Here is a 716-nt window from a genome sequence, read left to right on the forward strand (position 1 = left end):
CCCCACCACTTCAGCAAAACCACTAACATTCAGATAACACCGCCAACATCACCCTCAGCACAGCGGCGATTATCATTTAACACACATCGCCGGTCACACTGTGCGAACAGGCAAGCTTGAGGAGAGCGAAACCTTTACAGCTGGCCGACATAACGGTTGTCACCTTGATCAAGTTGCGCTGACTCATGTAACCATATATTGTGTTTTAATTATTGTGCAATAGAGACAATGCGGGCAAATAATTATTATATATTGCTGGATGTTTAAGCAATGTTTATATCTTTAAAATATGTTTATAAATTGAAAAAAGATGTTGCGCTCTCTCACCCGCCGTGCCTGCAGACCTTATGAGAAAGTGATCGAAAGTGCAAGGGCCACACTAACTAATGCTCAACAACTTTCAATGAAACAATTCAAGTCAGACAATGTTTCCTTGTCCCTTTGTATCTAAAAGAAGGAAATATTGAATGAAAAGCGTGATTTTCTTTCTTCTTCCATGCGCCTTTTTCTCTGATGAAGAGAAGGGTCGAATTACAGGAGAAAGCAAAGTACAGCATCTCTGAGGGTGAATTTCTCTTCAACTCAAGCTTGAACCGCAAGAAGCCCTTTGTTTGACTGTCAGCGTTGTCCGTCACGCTGCAACACAGCCTTTTGTAGTCGTTATCTCTATTCTGTGTCTGGATTTCCGATTTTCTGCTAAAGAAAATAACGCTAAA

At 41.2% G+C, this 716-nt stretch overlaps 1 protein-coding gene across 2 annotated transcripts in view; it reads right to left on the bottom strand.

The window, feature by feature from the left end:
* Nucleotides 1-494: 494 nt before the first annotated feature.
* LOC119580201 (protein ecdysoneless homolog) overlaps nt 495-716 on the bottom strand; it is a 51571-nt gene continuing 51349 nt past the window's right edge. Inside the window, exon 5 of one of the 2 annotated variants that reach the window (XM_037928196.1) lies at nt 495-693. In XM_037928196.1, coding sequence (XP_037784124.1) covers nt 667-693 — 27 coding nt within the window. In that variant the 3' untranslated portion in view covers nt 495-666. Of the gene's footprint in view, nt 697-716 lie in introns of both variants that reach the window. The other variant, XM_037928195.1, reaches the window with a different exon arrangement.

Source organism: Penaeus monodon, chromosome 13 (assembly GCF_015228065.2).
Source record: "Penaeus monodon isolate SGIC_2016 chromosome 13, NSTDA_Pmon_1, whole genome shotgun sequence".
NCBI lineage: Eukaryota > Metazoa > Arthropoda > Malacostraca > Decapoda > Penaeidae > Penaeus > Penaeus monodon.